Source organism: Musa acuminata, chromosome BXJ3-5 (genome assembly GCF_036884655.1).
Source record: "Musa acuminata AAA Group cultivar baxijiao chromosome BXJ3-5, Cavendish_Baxijiao_AAA, whole genome shotgun sequence".
Classification (NCBI taxonomy): Eukaryota; Viridiplantae; Streptophyta; class Magnoliopsida; order Zingiberales; family Musaceae; genus Musa; species Musa acuminata.
This window is the reverse complement of record NC_088353.1, coordinates 28,298,232-28,316,925: the sequence shown is the minus strand read 5'-3', so window position 1 is coordinate 28,316,925 and position 18,694 is coordinate 28,298,232. Positions and strand designations below refer to the sequence as shown.

The window sequence follows — 18,694 nt, the reverse complement described above, 5'->3', positions numbered from 1 at the left end:
TTAGGGTTTCAAAGAAAGACGTGGAGGATCTCCCGCCTCATCAAGTAGAGGATTCTCTTGGTTCTTCGTTGCTTCGACCCACTCTAACATCGGTTGTGAATCTTCATTGTAGCATTGGAGGTCAATGAGATCAATCTCTAGTTCCTCTAGCTCATTGTCTAACTCGGTGTATTGTAACCTTAGTTGCATATTGTAGTGGACATATACTAATTTCTTTAACTGTTTATACAATAGTCTGTTGCGGACCTTTGTGTGAATCAATATCTATGTTGACCAGTTATGTTTCCAACCACTCGATATTGTCGTTTGCGGAAGTACACAAACGACAACCTTCCTTAAATTTGGTGTATCCCCTCCAAATTGTAGCCACCACTTGATTATAAAAAGATATAAATAAGACTTTATTAGCATAATAAATAATTAATGTCAAATATAGTTTATAATCAATATGTGTGTAACTTTCTCCAGTGATTTTAAAAGGCACTCAGGCGAGGCAAGGCGAGGTTCAAATGCCTCGTTTAATGGCCAAGCGACGCACTTCAAAGAGGTGCCGGTTAGGTGCTCGCCCGAGTCCAAGCACCGGGCGCTTCGGGCGAGCGCTTGGTTTAAACCAGGCGACCAATCGTAACAGCGGTAGCGGAGAGAGGCAACGAGCGCCCGATTAATTGGTTCGATTGAATTAACTAATGCACGCATATCAGTCTCCCCCTCCTCACGACTTCCCCTTACCCTACGATTGATTCCGCTGCCTCTCTCTACCGTTGCCGCTACCTCTCTCTGCTGTCACTACTACTGTCGTTGCCTCTCTTCGCTGCTGCTGCCTCTCTTCACTGTTGCTGCTGCTGCCGCTACTGTTGCTGCTGCTGCCTCTCCTCGCTGTCGCCGTTAGTGCCGTTGCTCTCCGTTGTTGCCAGCTATCGCTGCTCTCCGCTATTGCCCGTTGCTGCTGGGCTCAAACAACAACCTCCTGTCTGCGACTCAGTTCTCACCATGACTTAGCTTCTCACCTCGGTCTCCTTACATTATACTCTTCTCTACTGCTGTTAATAGTAGAGAATATTTTAAAATATTAAAATATATTTTTAATATTTTAATATTTTAAAATATTAAAAATATTTTTTTTATATTTTAATATTTTAGAGAGCCTTGCGTTGCTTGGGCAAGCGCCTAGCGCCTCGGACATTTTGGGACCTTGGCGTCTTTTGATGCTTAGTGCTTTTTAAATCATTAACTTTCTTTTACTAGTATCCATATTGTAATGACACGATATAACTACACCGTCAGAGAATGAACCGATTGTTTTCTGGAAGAATTGACCCTCCATAATAGCTTTGGTAGTGTTTTACAAGAGTTGATATATAACATTTCTTAGTGCTAACTAAATCTATTTGCGTTCTAAGATTATATTGAAATTGAATTGCCGAATTTAAATAATACGTTGCAAGACAAATAATTTTATTAGTAATAATTTTTTAAATATTGAAAACTATGAATTAAATTATACTGAATATGAATTTACTTGCATTATTGATGTCTTGGTCCATATGAGCTTTGGTCTTGTGATGGATGATCTGTAAGTATTGCTCGACCTTCAAATCATCTATGAATGCTTTCTTGATCTCTTCTCTTATTGTAATCAACATATATCTAAGATAAGACATTTGGAGACACTTGTCCATATCAATCTTACGAACGACAATGTAAAGTTGTTCTACCCTTATTATTTCATTTATAGTATCCCAAAATCTAGAAAAAAATTCACATTTTTTCTATCGTTTGGTCTTGAATACTTGAGTTGGACCATTCCTGCGAGGTGACTATTACCTTAAGGCCCTACCTCTTTTGCTGTATTGATTATAAGACAATGAAATTTATAGTAAATTGACTGACTCTAGGTCGGAGTATCTCACCATTTATATACTTTTGTATTAAAGAGTGGTCCCAATGATGATTATATATAAATATTATGATCGACTGTGCCCAAGCTACACACTTGCTGACTGATGATAGCTCGCTAATATCATTTAACATTTCATTTATGCAATGAGCTACACATGGAGTCCAAAACAATGTTTCTCTTTTTTCTATGAATAGTAAATCGACCTTATTGAAATTGGCTCTATTGTTGGTGACCATCTAGACAATGTACTATGGTTCGATCTCCTCTACTATGGTGTCCCTTAGGTTTTCAATATAGTTTGCATATTGAATCATGTCGAAAACATTAACTGACTTGTGAAAAACCACACATTTGTTGTAATACACAAGAAAATTGACGAGACTTACTCTTGTTGGCCTATCTAATTGTCACACATCAATGTCACTCATATTCATCCCGTGCCTCTTGAAGGATTTGATCCAATCCTCTTCAGTTCTGCCACGTCATTTAAATACACGTTGTGGATCTCCTTCATTGTTGGAGGTTGGGTTCCTGTGCCAACTATTAGGACCCTTTTTCTGAGCTTTTGAATAATGTTTATTGAGTCTGTTTAGTCCAGTTGTTTATTGAGTCGATTTGGTTCAATTAGAGTCAAGTAGAGGTTTATTTAATATTTATTTATTATTAGACTTCAAGTCCTGATGGACTTTGGGTGGAACTCTATAAATAGGGATGTAACTGCTTCTTTTCAGTAATCTATGAAAAATACTATTCTGTCTTTGGACAACCTTAGGAGGTCGATCCCCTCGAAGTGATCAAGGAGGGTCGATCCCCTCGAAGCAATCAAGGAGGGCCGATCCCCTCGAAGCGATCAAGGAGGCCGATCCCCTCGAAGCGATCATTATCATCCCCTTTCCCTTCTTCTTTTTTACGATAAGACTTTAGGGTCTTATCAATTGGTATCAGAGCCACGATCCTTGGCGCAACCCGCCGCAGCCTTGCTTCCCTTCTTCCCCACCACCACTACAAGGCAACTCTTTCTTCACAGTTGTCGCTGCTTCTCCTCGGCCAGCGACCTTCGACCACCGCTCGACCTCCTCGCTGCCCCATCTCGATAATAAAAAAAAAAGAGGAAAAGAAGAAACAATAGAGGAAGAAGAAGCCGCAGCCACCCCTGCGTCCCCTGCTTCCGGCCAGCCCACCCGCCGCTGCTGCTCTCCGGCCAGCGCCCACCATCGCCCCGCTTCCCGGCCGGCGACCACCGTCGCCGCTGTTCCCCGGCCAGGAGACGACGCTGCCAGCGTCCATCCCAGCCCTACTGTCGTTGCCGCCTCCCCTTGGATCGCAGCCGCAGTCGCTCGACCTCCCCTCGTCAGCGATCGTTGGTGACACTGCTTCTAGCCGCGCCACCATTGCTGCCTCCTTCTTCACCGCCGCACCGCTGTTGCCAGCATCGCCAGTGGCTCCGGCTGTGGTGCGATAGAAACAGAGCACCCTGTTTCCCATCTCCAGCATCGCAACTTCCTGGCCAGCCACGACGCTCGCTGCCTTTTTCTCCACCGCTGCCGCTGCTTCCCGATCGCTCGATCACAGCCGCTGTAAGGCAACCCTAACCAAGCCCCCCCCGGGTCGCAGCCGCAGCCGCCGGTTGCCGCAGCCCCTCGTTGCAGCGGTTGTAGAAACAGAGCTTCCTCTGTTGCCGCAGCCCCTCGTCGATCGTAGCCGCGCCTCGAGCGCCGTCGCCTTCCAGCCGACCCACCACCGCTGCCAGCCACCGTGAGGCGACCGCCGCTCGCCTCCCAGCTGCCGCTCCCCCTTGGCTCGGGCGAGAACAACCGCTGCCACTCCCCCTTGCTCTGCCCCTTGGTGACCGAAACAGAGCAATCCTCTTGCTGCTGCAAAGCAGTCGCCGGTCCTCTTGCTGCTGCGAACGCCGGTTGCCACCACCGTCGCCGCTGCTGCCCAGCCAGCGACGACGCCGCTTGCCGCCCAGCCTGCCACCGTCGATTCCTATTTTCCACTGCAGCCTCAACCTCGGTGACGCACGTACCGACTCCTCTTCTTAACCTCGACTGCTTCAACGGCACCGTCGCATCCTCAACCGCACGTGATTCCTCGGCATCACCAACGCCTCCTTCCATAGTGCGGTAGAGACAGAGCAACGCTGCCTTCCATTCGCATCGTCGCAACCACCGCAGCGACAGGCCCTTGGCGACGCTGCCCCCAACTGCAGCCACATCAACGCAGTCGCCTTCCAACCTCGGCGCTCTCACCCCACGCCTCGATAAAAATAGGGCAGCTACTCTTCCTCCAATGCAGCGACCGCAGCACTGCCCTTGGCGTCCACCTCCTCGGTAACTTCGCATCTACAGTGTTGATGCCCTTGTCCGACACCAAAAACAGGAGTTGAGATTACAGATTTGCAGTCTTACGCAATGGCCATCGATAACTCAGTGAAAGCACAAATGGAAGCATTGGAAATTAGAATTGAGAACCGGTTACAAGAAGTACTTAATGATTTCAAAAAGGACTTACTGGGGAGCCTTAGTAAATTTCAACAAGGTGGGAGCTCAAGTTCTACGTTGCACAGATCTGAAAATACAGGAAAAGGGCCCCAAGATTATGACACAAATTACTCACACATGAAGATGAAATTTCCGAGATGGAAAGATGGAGATCCGACCAATTGGATCTCTAAGGCAGAAAATGTTTTCCGTTTTCATAGAACCCTAGAAGAATCCAAGGTAGAAGTGGCCTCAATCCAACTCGAGGGAGATGCACTCCAGTGGTACGATTGGTATGAAACTTTTCACGGAGTTCCTTCGTGGGAGCAGTTCAAAAGAGAGCTTCTTGTTCGCTTTGGCCCATCCGAATATGAGAATGTTGATTGTCAGCTCGTCAAAATTCATCAAACTTCTACAGTGTTAGAATATCAGAGTAGGTTTGAAAGATTATCAAATCAAGCTAGAGATTGGTCGAACCGACAACTTCTGGATACATTTATTGAAGGGCTTATTCCAGAGATCCGGTGTGAAGTTAAGGCTCGTCAACCCCGTACTATGATAGCTGCGATCTCATTTGCAAATCTACATGAGAAAAAAATTAGCAAGGAAAGATCAGCAAGGGGTTTGTATTATGATGAAAAATGGAGTATGGAGCACCGATGTAAACAAGGGCAACTTCTGATGATTGAACCAATTGGAGAGGAACCGAAAGCTAAGAATGTGGACTCCGATCATGAAGGTATAAATTCTAATGAAGATGTTGGACCTATCATATATACAATGCATGCATTAGCCGACTACTCTAACCCGCAAACTATGGAAGTTGGCGAAACTCTGGAACATCAGCCTGTTATAGTTTTGATTGATACTGGTAGCACTAATAATTTTATGGACAGTGAGACTGTTGACCGATTGGCCCACCACATTGAAGACTACGACAGATTCGAAGTAAAGATCGTTGATGGACGGATTTTCACTTGTGATAGCAAAGGTTCAAAGATAAAATTGATTATACAGGGCCAGAAGTTTCATGCAACGATTTCTACATTGAAAGACCGACTTGTTGCTTACACTATTAAAAAGTGGAGATCATACTTACTTGATCAACGGGTTGTGATGCGTTACAGATAGTCTATGGCTAAAGTGCTGAAAGAGAAGCTCCTAGAGATTGATGCTGCTCAGCCTTGAGGACAAGGCTGATTTGAAGAGGGAGGAACTATTAGGACCCTTTTTCTGAGCTTTTGAATAATGTTTATTGAGTCTGTTTAGTCCAGTTGTTTATTGAGTCGATTTAGTTCAATTAGAGTCAAGTAGAGGTTTATTTAATATTTATTTATTATTAGACTTCAAGTCCTGATGGACTTTGGGTGGAACTCTATAAATAGGGATGTAACTGCTTCTTTTCAGTAATCTATGAAAAATACTATTCTGTCTTTGGACAACCCTAGGAGGCCGATCCCCTCGAAGCGATCAAGGAGGGTCGATCCCCTCGAAGCGATCAAGGAGGGCCGATCCCCTCGAAGCGATCAAGGAGGCCGATCCCCTCGAAGCGATCATTATCATCCCCTTTCCCTTCTTCTTTTTTACGATAAGACTTTAGGGTCTTATCACCAACCTTTTGAATAGAGGAGATCATGCTATGACAATATAGACCTTGGGCTGTGTATGCTTGAACTCTGTGGAATTTGAACCATGTAGCTATTGCCTTCCTAATATCCCTCTTCTTTCTTTTGTATATGCATCGTTAATCCGTGTCTTTGCTATTTGTAGATGATAGGTTTGCGGATCAATATCACTAATATTTAGTGTTGACCTCCTGCCAAGTCTTTTGATAAAACCATTGATTCTACCTTGCCTCATGTTACCATTTCGACTTAACTAAGGAGGAGGGTCAGTTGGTTACCTAATGCTGGCTGACCTCTGGAATTCTTGTGACGTAGACTCACTACCATTGCCATGCTCCCATTGAGAGTCAGGTCGTCGATCCATCATTGTTTCCTCGTATATGTTTTGATGCTCTAGTGATGCACAAGTACTAGCTTTGAGATCTGAGTTGCTATCATTGTCACGACTCTTTTATTCATCATAAATTGGTTTATGCATAGGCCTGTAGTATTATTCCTCAACTCTTGTCTCCTTTTTAATTGTATCTTCCCTTGCCTATTGTAATTTGTCTTGAAATGATTTACGAGCCTTCGTTGGAGCCTCTTTACATTTTGTAAAATCGGGATACCCATCGATCAAATGCATCTTCACCCGTGTGATTTCTTCACCATTGCTGATGTAGTCACAATAAATGCACTACCAATGATAACGATTCCCGTTTATCTTTCGAGCATGATTTCATGTGTCATCATGTGTTTGTTCCTTTGGTGTCATATTCCTATCAAGATTGAATAAAATAATCAAGCTACGTTTGTCCTAATCATGTGCCTATTTCTTTGGTGTCATATTCATACCAAAATTGAATTAAATAATCAAGCTATGATTTGCTCTAATTTGAAATAACGAGGATCCGGTTATACGTAATGAACCCTATTGCCACTATAAATATGTCAATCAACCTATTCGACATTAAATATATAGAATTGGTGTCATATTCCTATCAAGATTTCATGTGTCATCATGTGTTTGTTCTTTTGGTGTCATATTCCTATCAAGATTGAATAAAATAATCAAGCTACGTTTGTCCTAATCATGTGCCTATTTCTTTGGTGTCATATTCATACCAAAATTGAATTAAATAATCAAGCTATGATTTGCTCTAATTTGAAATAACGAGGATCCGGTTGTACGTAATGAACCCTATTGCCACTATAAATATGTCAATCAACCTATTCGACATTAAATATATAGAATTGACTCAATATAGGTGCAATTACGATGAATTCATACTTAAATATATTAATCACTAGGGATTATTGTACCGCTCGAAATGGTACAGTTTAGGCAGTAAATACCGGTTCGGACATGGACCAATACATGAACCACCCCATTTCCGGTAGTCTGCATTAAAATAATAAAAAAAATCAAAAAGTGGTGGGCCTCAGTTCATTTTAGTGTAAAAAAAATGCATATTAGGGCTATTCTCGTGTACGAAGCCGTGACAGTGTCTTTTTGCCATTGCGTTGCTGCAGCGGCATTACCTCTTTGCTGATTTGCCACTGCGATGCTGCAGCAGCATTGCCTCTTTGTCACTTCACCGCTGTGATGCTGCAACGGCACTTCCTCTTTGCGGCTTCGCCACTGCGATGCTGCAGCGGTGCTGCCACTTCGCCGTTGCGATGTTGTAGTGACATCATCTCTTCGCTGTTGTGATGCTACTGCTTCCCTTCGATTTTGCCGTCGCTGCTTCCTAAGTATCGCTGCACTTCTCCTTTTCTTTCTTCTTCTTCTTCCTTTCTTTCTCTTTCCTGCTCTGTTCCTCCATCGAACCTTCCTCTTTAACCTCTTTTTCTTCCTCATCGAAGCATCAGTACATATCGGCGTACCGTGTGTCGGTACACCGGTACGGAGCAGCACGTGTCGTGCTGTCTGTCGACCAGCACACCGGCTCAGACCGATAAGTCAAACCTTGTTGATCACAACATTAGAAATACTAATTACTCCTTAATTAGCCCTCTTTACCACAATAAGCATGTCAAACACTCTAATAATTATTAAAAACATAAAATTGACCTAATAAAGGATCAAATAACGATTAATATATCATTAAATACACTAATTACAGTGCTAAAATACTTAATTAAACCCTAATTAGCCCTATTTTGCCATTATTCATATGTCAAACACCCTAAGGGGCATTAAATACGTAAATTTGATCTAATATAAGTAAAATTCGGATGAAATCATCATTAAATATACTAATAACACCATTAACAGTTTATTATTCCCTACTATAAACACGCCAAACACTTTAATAGGCATTAAAGATATTTAATTGATCCAATATAGGTCAAATTTTGATTAAATCAACATTAAATACACTAACCACAGCATGAACATAGTTAATTAATCTCTAATTAGTCTTCTTTCACCACTGTAAACATATCAAACACTCTAACAGATATTAAAGATATTGAATTGACTCGATATGGGTCAAAATTTTGATTAAATCATCATTAAAATCACTAGTTACAGTATTAAAAAATTTAATTAAAATTTAATTAAACCTATTATACTATCACAATCATGTAAATCACCTTAATATTATGAAATACAAAGATTTGACCCACTAAATGTCTAATTTTAAAAAAATAAACATTAAATACACTAATCACAACATCAAAAGCCTTAATTACTCCCTAATTAACACCATTCTATAATCATAAAGACCTCAAATAACATATTAGATATTGCGAACATAGAATGTGCTTAATCATCTCATAAATCATTGAAAATCATGTAAAAAATACATATATTTGATTAGAGAGTTCTTCCTCTTACTTAGGTGTTAATCCTCCCTAATTAGTCTTCTAAGCTTGATCCAAACCACAAATCGCAGCGTTGTGAAGTCTTAAGAGGGTCCAAATATGAGAATGAGAGAAAGAAATGAGTGAGAAAGAGATAGAGAGAGAGAGAGTTTGAGAGAGTGAAAATGGGTGAATGAGGGGGAGGAAAGAGTTTAAAAACCTTTCCAAATGGGTCTGATTGTTGAAATTGGTTGAATCTAAGCCATCCATTGATAATAGTCAAAATTTAACTGTTACTGATCAGTACAAGTCGGTAATGGTCAAATTTTGATCGCTCCAACCGGTACAGGCCTTGTTTCAAGCGATACGAGATCATTTAGTATATACCACTCGGTACTGGGTGGTTCGCATATCATTCCCCTATCGGACCAGTATGTACCACCCATACTGCACAATATACCACAACACGACAAACCTTGTTTTCAACAACACAATGAGTTGGAACTTAACCCATATAATGAAGGCCTAGATCTATGTCTAATTAGGATCCTTTAGAATTAAACCCAGTACATCATTTCTAATTCATTTTGCAGTGGAACTAAGTTCAAGAAAGCGCAAAGCCCTGAATTATATATATATTTTAATACTGTAATTAGTGATCTGAGATGTTATCGGTAACTAGTCTCGACTTTGACATGTGTTCTCTTGTCATTTCCATCTACTGAAAGCTTGGATGATGATGATGTTGATGATGAAAGGACAATAGAATTATGAATTAAACTAAGGATCATAATAACTAGGGTAACATTTCACAATCTGTTTGATGACACTGCTAGTGAAAAGTTATCAAACACAACAAAGCAACAATAGGATCCTTTTTAGTTGGACAACTGAATTTTGTACATATCAATATGTTAAATGCTTGCCTGCTTAAATAAATTGAGGGGTTTTACTTTTTGAGAGAGCTGCAAATATATATAGATCCATTGTTATTGAGGACAGAGGACTGTACATTGTTGGTTGGTATGAAGATCAAAACAGGAAGGTAATGGTCCAATTGTGAATAAAAGGTTTGCAATATCGTACCGTACCGATGTTTCGAGGTTGGCTCGGTATGGTACAGTATCGTGTACCGAGCGGAACGCCAGGGCGTACCGAGCGGTACACCTAATTTAGGGTGTAAAACCCTCCGAAAATACTTGAAAATAAAAAAAAAGTTAGGATAGGGTTTTCCATTATCATCATTAGATACACTAATTACATGATTAACATAGTTAATTTTTCATTAATTACTTCTCTTTCAACACTATAAACATGACAAACACCCTAATAGGTATTAAACACATTGAATTGACATAAAATTGAATAAATTTTGATTAAATCATCATTAAAATGACTAATCGCAGCATCATAAATATTTTTTAATATTTAATATGCATGAAACACACTAATCATAATATTAAATATCTTAATTATTCTCTAATTAAAAAAAGAGAATACATACTTCTTGATTAGAAAGTTATTCCTCTTAATCTTCTTAAATTAGCTTCGATTGAATTCACAAATCGTTGTTTTGTAGAGTTTAGGAGAGAAAAAAGAGTTTGAGATAGTTTAAAAGAGCATGAGAATCTAATGAAGTGAAATAGGGAAGAAGAAGGGTTTAAATACTATGAGAAAGGGCTCCAACGGTCAATTTGACCGTTGGAGCACTGTAGCACTGTTATAGTGCGGTAATGGTCGATTTCGACCGTTACGGAGTTGTGCTCGACGGTAACGGTCGAAATTTCGACCGTTAACGCTTGATATTACCCGCACTTTTAAACGTTCCGTCCGGTTGCGGGCGGTCCGCGTACTGGTATGTCGTCGGACCGATACGTACCGCCCATACTAGGCGGTATCATTCGGTATTGCCTACCTCGCCGAATACCATGTCTCAAAGTATGAACATGAAGAATATAAACTGATAATTTCTGTTACATGACGTTCATGTGATTCATGGTGCTTAACAGATGTTTGTAGGATTCAATTTCATGTGATGAACAAGAAGAATATAAACTGATAATTCCATTAGGATTCAATTTCTGTTACTGGCCATACCCTGATTCAAGGTTTGCAATTTTGAGTTTCGGTACTGTGCTGGTTATGGCTCAAACCAGTATCATACTGGTCAGTATCAAGTATCAGTGTACCGAGTGTCGGTACGTCAGTATGTATCGTTTCAAAAAAAAAGAAAAAGAAAAAAAAGGAAATCGGAACCTGAACCTGTACCGCTTGGAAGAGGTCTGATATTTACCGATAACATTTCAGATCGGTAAATTCCACCTGTACCAAACCAATACCAGTCGATACTGCAAACCTTGGTAAGCATTCAATTTTCCATCATCTGTAGGCTTTCTGAATGTGGTTGTCTTGCTCTCTTGAATTCATGGAATTATTTTTTGATAGGATATGATTTGAATCAGGGTTTAATTTAATTCAAGGATAGTTGGCTTCATAAGGATGAGAGGGAGACATAGATAAGAAGTAACTATTAAGTAATGATAATTCTGTTGCAATATAGAAACAATTCAGGACACATGCCTCAACTCATCAACTCAGGAGCTTGGTTATTAGGTAACTTGATAGATTGAAATGATGTCCCATTAACATGTTGAAACAGAGGATTGCCATGTTGAACTTTGGTTAAATCCAGAGTGACCAGAGGCACAACCAACATAGTTATACTTTTATAGTGCTTGTAACAAGAAATTTGTTTGCATAACTTCCAATGATCAAATTGAACATTGTTATACTATCAAAGGGGAAAGAACCCACTGGTTAGAAAATGCTACATCTTGATCTTTGATTCATTCTCATTTCTGTTCAACAAACAATTTCAATGCCAGATGTTTTGTTGCAGGAGACAACTTTGAGGGTTCCAGAGGCTGATATTGGACGCTTTCGTGATCATATTTTTGAACTTTTGTCCACCCGTACTGCTTATGAATTGCTTCCAGATTCAGGAAAGGTACATTATTTCCTTTTATTAATGAATAAGATTTATGTGGCTTCTAGCATATTATAAACTCTGACTTGCATTTTTTGACTTCTTGATTCATTATTGACATTGTTCTTTAGGTCATTGCTCTTGATAGCAATTTGCCAGTAAAACAAGCATTTCATATCCTCTACGAGCAGGTATCTCTTTTATCGGATTTTGATTTACATTGAAAAAGTGATTTTATGCTAAAGTTTGGCTTTTCTGTGTCTTGCATATCTCTTGCTGAATACTAGAGTGATGCAGTATTTTAGTAATCCTTGCTAAATGAAAGGATTATGAGTTATATATGACATTACTGGTTGGTATTCTTATAAGGACATCGCCAAATTAAGAACATCTGAAGGTCACTGATTTTTCAAGGAAAATAAAATAATATATGTCTCTAGGATGAAAACTCTGCGCCTTAGATTTTGTCTACTCTGTACCTGTTTTGAAGAACCACAAATGAGTACCATGAGTAAGGTCTTTAGAATGCTCTACAAGACATTGGTCATATGTCTATTATTGATGTTCAAGTAACTGTTTAATATAGATGTAATCGATTGTCATGAGTATATTTCTGTCAACAAGTCTCTGCTATTTATAAATAGAATATCAACTGGCGTTGATCCCATTATAATTAATTAAAGGAGTGCCAGGATTGAGGGTTGAAGTTTTTCAGCTGGTTCGAGGGGTTCTTTGTCAAGCCTTCTTTAGCGATGCTGTTATTAGAGCCAAATATGGTGGATCATGGTTCTTAGAGCCAAGGACTTCCTTAGTGACGGGGGGTTCTGGCATTGATGACACCATGTGGTGCTGGTTGGTATAAGGGATTTCTGCATTATATCATCACAGCTTGACTCAGCTCCACACAACCAATCACATTATGCTGCCGAACAAGCCAAAAAATGATTTGTCCAAATTATAGTTAATGAAAAGGTGCATCATGAATGGCTCAGTATCATAGTACCTGTGCCTGCTGAAATTTCATTAAATCACTAGGGAAATATATATTTTGTATTGTTTTGGAATGTTTAAAGAGGATCTTCATTCAGATTCATCATTCAAGGATAAGGTGATGACAGTTCATTGTTTATCTGTGTTAAATGATATCTCTATTTCCACCAGTAAGGAATGCTAAGTTTGTTAAAATTTGAGGTTTCAATAGGATGAGTGGAAGGCCTAAGAAGACTTCTTAAATTATGCAAGGTGATTTGAAGATGATTTCCTTGCTGTCCTAAATGGCAGAAAGGATCTATGGAGTGAACCACTGGTAATAGGATTTTGGGCTTTCTGTTGTCATTGTTTCTATTATCTTTTACATAGATTTTTTTTTTTTTGAATATAGATTTCTGCATCTGTTTATATTATTTCATTTCCTATTCCTTTGGAAATTAAAACTGTTAGAGCTGGCAAGCCATAATCTTAGTCTGTTTAATACTTGATCTTTATATATAGTGCTGTACTTTCTATGTCAATGTTTTAGGGCATCATTGTAGCTGCAATGGATTATTATGTATTAAGCATTTCACATATTGCTTATTTTTATCCATCTTATCTTTTTATTTAATTGAATGGTTATTTGGGATTTACTGTACACTCCTAGATATTGCTGTTATGCCTTAGACATAGTGAGCTTCTCAGAAAAAAAAAAAATTTAAATAAAAAAAAATATATGCAAAAGGCTATAGATGTTTCACTTGGTACTTTTGTTGATTGATCATTTCTTTTTCAGTAACTGATGTGTGCTTTTTCTTTTTAAACCTTACTTTCGTCAGGGAATTCCTGTTGCTCCTTTATTGGACACATACAAGGGAGAATTTGTTGGAGTACTCAGTCCATTAGATTTTATATTGATTCTGAAAGCGGTACGAGTGGAATACAAATTATCTGATTTTTTCCATTTAAAAGTATTAATGTTTTCTTGTGGTTGCTTCTTGAATCTTTCTGAAGGTTAGCTATGGGATCCTTAACTGAAATTGTTTTCTTCAATTCAAAGTTTCTTTCATTTGATATATTCTGGAAGATTGCCTTTAAATTGAGTGGATCCTGATGGCTGACTTTCTGTTCTTTATGTGTGGTTTATGGGACTGCTATTTATCAACTGATACATATTCTATCTGTTCTAGGATGAAAATCAAAGTATGCAATCTCGATGGTTCTGCTGTGAACTGGTACAATACTGGTCCATACCGGTGTACCGAGTGTTCGTACACCGGTATGTGCTGGGTTTCAGTAAATACAATAAAATAACCCTAGAAATAAAAACCTATTTTGTTCTAATTTCTTCCCTTTTATGGTTGTGTACAATCAAATTAGGCATTTTTTTGGGAAAAATGAGACACAGATTATTGAAAACGTCCCTCTCGAGAGGCAATAGCAATTGAGACTTTTTTGAGCCCTAATTACATGAAATTAACATAGAGATCATGTTTCAAGTTATCTTGATTCGAAGACAGTTACAATCAATATTGAGATTAAACCCCTGTTCAGTTGCCAATCAACCATCCTTAATCAGTTTCTAAGGCAGTTAGAGAAGATCTACTCGTTTAACCCAAGGAATCAAAAGAATTAGGAGACTGAGTTTAAGAAAGAATGTGAGTGACAGAGTGAGAGAGGAGGAGAAATGAGCGAGAGTTTGTTTAAATAGATCTGCATCGACCCTCCAACTAGGCCCCAACGGTCAAATTGTTCACCGATTGGTATTGTTTGGTAACAGTCGAATTCCGATTAATATGACCTGTGTACCAAGTGGTACACCTCCGATATTACACCTATACTGAGTTTGACCTGATCGCAATTAGCTAGGTCTGCATCTCGATGGCCAATCAGACCAGTAAACATTGGTGACTTTTTGTTTTCTGTTCTTGCATGTACACTCCTCTATGGAATGCTCTGCTACACTAAGATGGTTGATCCATAACCCAATCCTAATTTTTGAAACTTGGATTTATAAGTCATCTGTTTTATCTTTTGTCCAGCTCTCATCTAATTTATTCTTACATCAACTTTACCATCTCAACACCCAGCTTATTCATATTTCAACAACTTTAATATTTCTCTTTCTTCATCCCTTCTCACCAATAATGTTGACATTGAATCTAATGATATCTAACGGAAGTGTCTTGGCACCAAGGTACATTACATACCATAAAAATAATTTAAATTTGTGTAGTTTCCAACACTTTTAGTTATTCATGATTTCTTTAATGCAAAAATCATATATGATAACCCTTGCATAATCCTCATGCATCAATTTTACTATGATTATATAAAATGGAGATTTAACATCCATTGTTCATATTGGGCCAGTTACAATCCTAGGACTTCTGAATATTGAATTTGATGTCCTATTTATAAGCATTTTGATGGAAAATACTTCTTAAAATAGTAACACAAATAAAAAGAAAAAGAAAGAATAAAAGACATATTACAATTTACTAAAACATAGTGGCACCAATCATGGATGAAGAAGTTTTCTGATAAAGAATATTTAACAAACCAATGCATTTACTATTGTTATTTGTTTGTTGCACAAGTACAGAAAACAACTACCTTGGCTCATAACTTGTATATAACTAGTTGCACTTGCTGCCATAAAAGAATTTCTTTTGATCTCCTTGAGTCAAATTCTATTTCCCTTTGCAAACAATACTACTCCATGTTCTGGTTTTTCATTGGATTGGTATGCCTATGGAGCTATGTAGTGGTATTAAAATTGTTGGACTCTACATGTGTTGGCCATGCCACTGTGGTAGCGGCACAGGCCTCTCTGACAAGGGTTTCCTGGCACTCTGTTGGCATGGACCCCTCATGTTGTACCAAGCTGGTGGGCTTGTGACAATATATGGAGTTTGCTGGGACATGATGTACATGGGGCATGCCAGTGAACAATGAAATTCTCAGCTGGCTCGTTGCTTTGAAGTTTGAACTATTGATTTGATACCTCTTTTAACTATTCTTCTCTCACATTTTTGTTTTTCTTATTTCATATTGTGTTTTATTATTGCTCTAACCTTTTCCCTCTGGCAGCTCAGTAATCATGGTTCCAATTTGGCGGAGGAAGAGCTTGAGAGCCATACTATTTCTGCTTGGAAAGAGGCAAAACAACACCTAAGCAGGCAAATAGTTATGCATCAAAGACAATCTCAGAGACAATTAATCCATGTACCTTCTTCTGTCATTACTGTCTCTTCCATCCATTCTTCCTTACTACCTAAGGAATAATCGGTCTCAAATATTTTGATTTTGATCTAATAGGTGTTTGTGATTTCATTAATTGTTGCAAAAGACACCAGAAATGAGTCAAATGAAGCCTTTTCTGTTTGGCAGGAATTATTATATAGCACACTTTTTATAAGAAGGTTCTGGACAATTTAGTTGATCTGTAGGTCAGTGAATCATTTTACTGACATACTTTTATAGTTTTATTAGTATGTTCTCATTAAGGGGCCTTGAAGAAATGCACATAGCTTTAACTGATGTTACTGACATTGAGGAGTCATCATATAGCATCATTTGGTACCTTTGTGAATGTATCAGAAGTGCAATAGAAGAATTTCCTGACTAGGATATATTGCTGGAGTCTAGGGTAATAATTTGACATTTGATTCCACATTGCTTGTGCATGAGAGAATGACATACTACATTTGGATGGACAAACCATGCACAATAAATATTTATCAATAGCATACAATAATTTGTAGGTATTAAATTTTATATTGCAATGCTGACAAGGCATTCGACTATATGAAAGCTATTTGTCAATGTCACAAGGTTTCTTTTACAATAACGTTCTATGATCTGTAGAAATTTTGGTCTACTATATTGTCATGCAGAAACAAAAACAGTGTCACAGAGTATTATGAGTTAAAATTAGCTTTGACTTATGATGCCTACGTTTTGCAGCAAGAAGGCATGAGATAATAAGACCAATTCAAACATACATTCCAAATTAGGAAAATATATAAGTAGTTATGATTGATAGGATCAAAGGCTCATTAAAGCAGTATCGTTTAGGTCTTATATTTGGTAAAAGGATATTATGACTGTCCATTCCAAGCCAGACAGCCTGTGTCAATGGCATACCAGGTGATGCCTAGCATCAAAATAGTACAAATGTGTCATGTGCCATGATGGTGCATGACCACCATGGTTTTCTATAAGAAGAATTATAGTATTTGTGTTTGGGTCCATTAACGCAATTTAATTAACTTCAGACTTTGGTCACCTATAATCATCCAACACAAAAATCAGCCCTAAACTTTCCTGGGTTTCTCCTCTGGTTTTGGTTTGAATTTGACATCTTTTTTCACCCTGGACCCATCTCCATCAGTTCAAGGCTTAGCATTAACCTTTGCAGTTCTGGCACAAACTCTGGGCTATTAATGAAGCCAAGGAATTGAGTCAGTGTCATCGTTTGCTACAGCTATGGGCAGACTGTTGGTGCACAATTTCAGCATGTTGCAGCTTTTTTTAAGTTTAAGATCTAGTATGGCCAGTAACATGGAGGGCCTGGTGGGTCCATGCTATGGCCACATCATCAGGGCAAGGCTCTTATGTTGACTTTGGATAGCATATGGAAAGCTATTTCAAAGCACACAGGTGAGATTCCTAAGCTATATCAGTTTCTTAGTTGAGTTAAGAATGGGGGGAGCAACATTTTATATATATTGGATCACTCTTATTTGTACTTAGAGACGACCTCATTAATCGGTCCAAGGATCTCTAGTAGTTGGCAAATGTATCTACATCAGCCTAGTGATTGTTGGACTTGACCAGATTTTGGACCATTTAAAATATGCATTAGGATAAAAAATTCTACTAGAGTTATCTGTGTATGTTAGTCTACCTAGTGTCCAAGCTTCACATTGTATATTGTGTATAGATTTTGTTTATTATTCATGTTTGTATTGTCTAAGAGTTCTGGATATCTCTTTTAGTGAATTTTCCGAAGTGATGAGATCAATTGTCTGTTGTAGTGAATTCATCGGGCTCCCGTGAGCACCTCAAGATTACCCAAGCGAGGTGCTTGGGCTTGAGCACCACCTAGGTGAGCGCTTGTGCCTGGGTGCTTGGCGGCCCAAGCAAGTGTCTGATTTGATCACTTTTGCTAGGTTGGATCATATCCTATCTCGAGTTTGGTTCGGGCCACTTGATCTAATTTGATCAAGTCTAAATTGACCCAAGCCACTTGATTTGATTTAATCATGTCCAAATTAAAACCTCCTAGTGTGGCACATGTCCCTCGACCACTTCTTTGTAGGAAAACTTAGATCAAGACTTGCGAAGTGAAGACCACTTCTTCTCCCCATCAGTGACCGACTCTCCTTGTTGGCAATCGACTCGGTGGTGCCTCCATCTGTCTCCTTGCCGCAATCTCTTCCCTACGGGAAGTGGTTAAATATGCATAATTTGAGGTTTTAGTATTAGTATTTTGAATATGAAATGATATGGAACTCATGTACTGTCTATTTTATTCTAATTATTATCTTTTCCTTATTATACTTTTTTATTAAGGTTTGTTGTACTGATGCGTACCTCTCGATACGAGTGGTATGTACTAGTCTGATAGGGTATCAGTACGTGGACCGCCCTCTACTAAGCGGTGTCGGTCACTTGTCCTCATATCGGGCAATATAGGGTCTATACCTAGCGGTAATGTTCGAAATTCGATCGTTACTGATCAAGGGCTGAGATCGCCCTATTTCAAGAGGTCAATTTGACCATACAATTATCGATCTTACGATACGGAGCAACAAATCAGTAGCAAAAGTAGAAGTTTTGACATTCTGTCATGAACTTAGCTGGTTTTGCCTAAGTCGTGCGGCACCCTTGCGTGTCCGTCCGCAAAGGTCAGCCTCCCCGAAGCCTCCCATGT

General features: G+C 39.0%; 1 protein-coding gene across 1 annotated transcript in view; it reads left to right on the top strand.

Annotated features, from left to right (window-relative positions):
- LOC135638968 (sucrose nonfermenting 4-like protein) overlaps positions 1-18,694 on the top strand; it is a 57,057-nt gene that overhangs the window by 11,659 nt on the left and 26,704 nt on the right. The window contains exons 5-8 of the mRNA XM_065152603.1: positions 11,695-11,802; positions 11,913-11,972; positions 13,593-13,682; positions 15,847-15,981. Coding sequence (XP_065008675.1) covers positions 11,695-11,802; positions 11,913-11,972; positions 13,593-13,682; positions 15,847-15,981 — 393 coding nt within the window. The remainder of the gene's footprint in view (positions 1-11,694; positions 11,803-11,912; positions 11,973-13,592; positions 13,683-15,846; positions 15,982-18,694) is intronic.